Raw genomic sequence first — 2,167 nt, 5'->3', positions numbered from 1 at the left:
ATATATATATATATATTGCTGCCATATTGATGTTTTAAATCTTATATATACAACCTTGAAATACATTTGTTAAATTATATTTCATACATGTTTTGTAGGCTTCAACACAATCCCCAAATCCCCCTAATCTATGACTGAGGATTTCACACTTGTAACCATGACTGAGAGACCAGGGGCATGCAGTTTTCTTGATCAGAGTACAGTAGGTTTATTGTCCCATGATAATATAATAACCATGAATAGCAACTTACCCACAGGAGAAGTAGTACTGGAAGGATCCAGCCACCGTTAAGTCCAGTCTGCAGTATTTATCAGAGTCATCCTCCCGGCCGTTTGGGTAGACCCAGTCCAAAGGACAGAACTTTAGGCGATCGAACTTATGGCCTTTGGCAGGGTAGTTGGTATAGACCTGGACCTCCTTACCCTGGAGGGTAGGGCCAAGACGGAACTGCAGCTCAAAGCCTGAAGACAGCAGGAGTAATGAGGACCACTAGAATACATTACGGGAACCTATATATGGTTCCTTCAAGGCAGGTTGTATTTACTCTGTTTGCAATAAGGGTCTGTGTAAATGACCCACTGAAGTGGTATTCACTGCTATGTGAGTACTTTTTACACAACGTTCTTTTGTTGTCTACCACATTCTTGTATTACTGGCAGGAGATTAAAGTGCAGAAAGCATTTTGAACTGGGAACATCTGTTTTTGCTGTCAATCCTACTTGAACGCCAGGTATACTGTGTACTCAACTTCCCATGTTGAAAATATGAAACTGTAAGTTCCATTACTTACACCAGTTGTAAATTAAATCATTCCTTCCCCCATGTATGTCCAATCTTTTCAGCATAGTTACAGCCTTGCATTCAGAATGGAATGTACTCACAAAGTAGTCCTCTCTGTTAAGAAGAGGTTACATGCTGCTCCGCCATTATGTATTTTGTGTGTGTGTGTGTGTGTGTGTGTGTGTGTGTGTGAGAACAGGACATTCCTGAAATAGTAAGACTTGCACACAGTGAAACTTCCTGACTAAATAAAAGGTTAAAGGGTGACTTCATGACATATTCAGTTTTCTGAGTGCATTAAATAGCCTAGAGTGAGAGAAGGTCCCTGACAAGGCCACACATTTAAAGGTTAAACCTGGTGCATGTTATATTGTGTGCTTATTGTAGTGTACTCTAGCAGCATACAGTTGCATTATATGAGAGTGTAGCAGTGTTATTATGGTAAAGTTGAGCTCTGACTGTGCAGTATTGTTAACATGCTGCAGATAAAGTGTATAGTCGTCCTACCTTGTTCCAGGCGGAACAGAGCCTTCTCCAGTCTCTCCATGTCTCTGAGTGGCAGCAGGTCTCTACTCTGTCAGCTGGTCCCTAAACATGCAGTCCTGGTCTATTTAGGCTGCCTTCCACATTGAGCCATGGAGGGAGGGAGGGAGGGAGGGTGAGGCAGCACTGACATAGCCTGGTAACTCGAGACAGCTCTGCAGTCTTAATGGAGGACCTCATCTGCCAATATTATTGATAAATAAAAAAGTTAAACATTTTCGTACTACTACCTTCACAAAATTCACAGCTCGTTCTTATTTTTGAAAACCTAGAGAATAAATGTGATGTCATATGTAATGTACAGTAATGTAATGTAATAAAATGTGACACAACCCTCCATTATTCAAATGTGCTGGATGTTAACAAAGAGTCTCTGATTTCCCATTGAGTTCCATTGAGTCTAGACCAGACATTAGCCAGGAGCAGCCTTAAGTCCCAGCATGGCTCCTATCTCAGCTCTCTTCCTCTTCTCTTGGGTTGACAGCTCCCGCCGTCGTGGGCTGGTCCCGCTGATCTGGCTGGGCGGATTATTTACAAAGTCTCATTGGATTGCTCTGTAATCCAAATCACACATTTTCTATTCAGTTTCATTCATAAAGCTAAAAACCAATTCAAACTAAAACAGGAGAGCCAGCTGAGGCATTTTGACCAGCCTCAGATAAGAGGAATTGAGAGCAGTGAGAAAATGATTAGATGAATGATTCAGCGCCTAGCTACAGACACGCCGTTTGACTCACAGTAAATATTAAAATTAAATTAAAAAATTAAATTAAAATAGAAGCCCTGAAATGCCGGAAATGGCATCACAGTTTGACATTCGATTCAACCTGGCCAACTTTGACG

At 41.3% G+C, this 2,167-nt stretch overlaps 1 protein-coding gene across 1 annotated transcript in view; it reads right to left on the bottom strand.

Annotated features, from left to right (window-relative positions):
- Positions 1–1,439, bottom strand: part of LOC118324005 (glycogen debranching enzyme) — a gene marked incomplete at its 3' end in the record, with an annotated part of 26,134 nt that extends 24,695 nt beyond the window's left edge. Inside the window, 2 exon segments of the mRNA XM_035656110.1 lie at positions 252–462; positions 1,289–1,439. Of these exon segments, the coding sequence (XP_035512003.1) occupies positions 252–462; positions 1,289–1,328 (251 nt within the window).
- Between the last annotated feature and the right edge of the window lie 728 nt (positions 1,440–2,167).

The sequence above is a fragment of the Morone saxatilis genome, unplaced genomic scaffold (assembly GCF_004916995.1).
Source record: "Morone saxatilis isolate NCDOM2014 unplaced genomic scaffold, NCSU_SB_2.0 Contig0, whole genome shotgun sequence".
NCBI classification, from domain to species: domain Eukaryota; kingdom Metazoa; phylum Chordata; class Actinopteri; family Moronidae; genus Morone; species Morone saxatilis.
The sequence above is the reverse complement of the archived record's forward strand: the minus strand, read 5'-3'. Positions and strand labels throughout refer to the sequence as shown.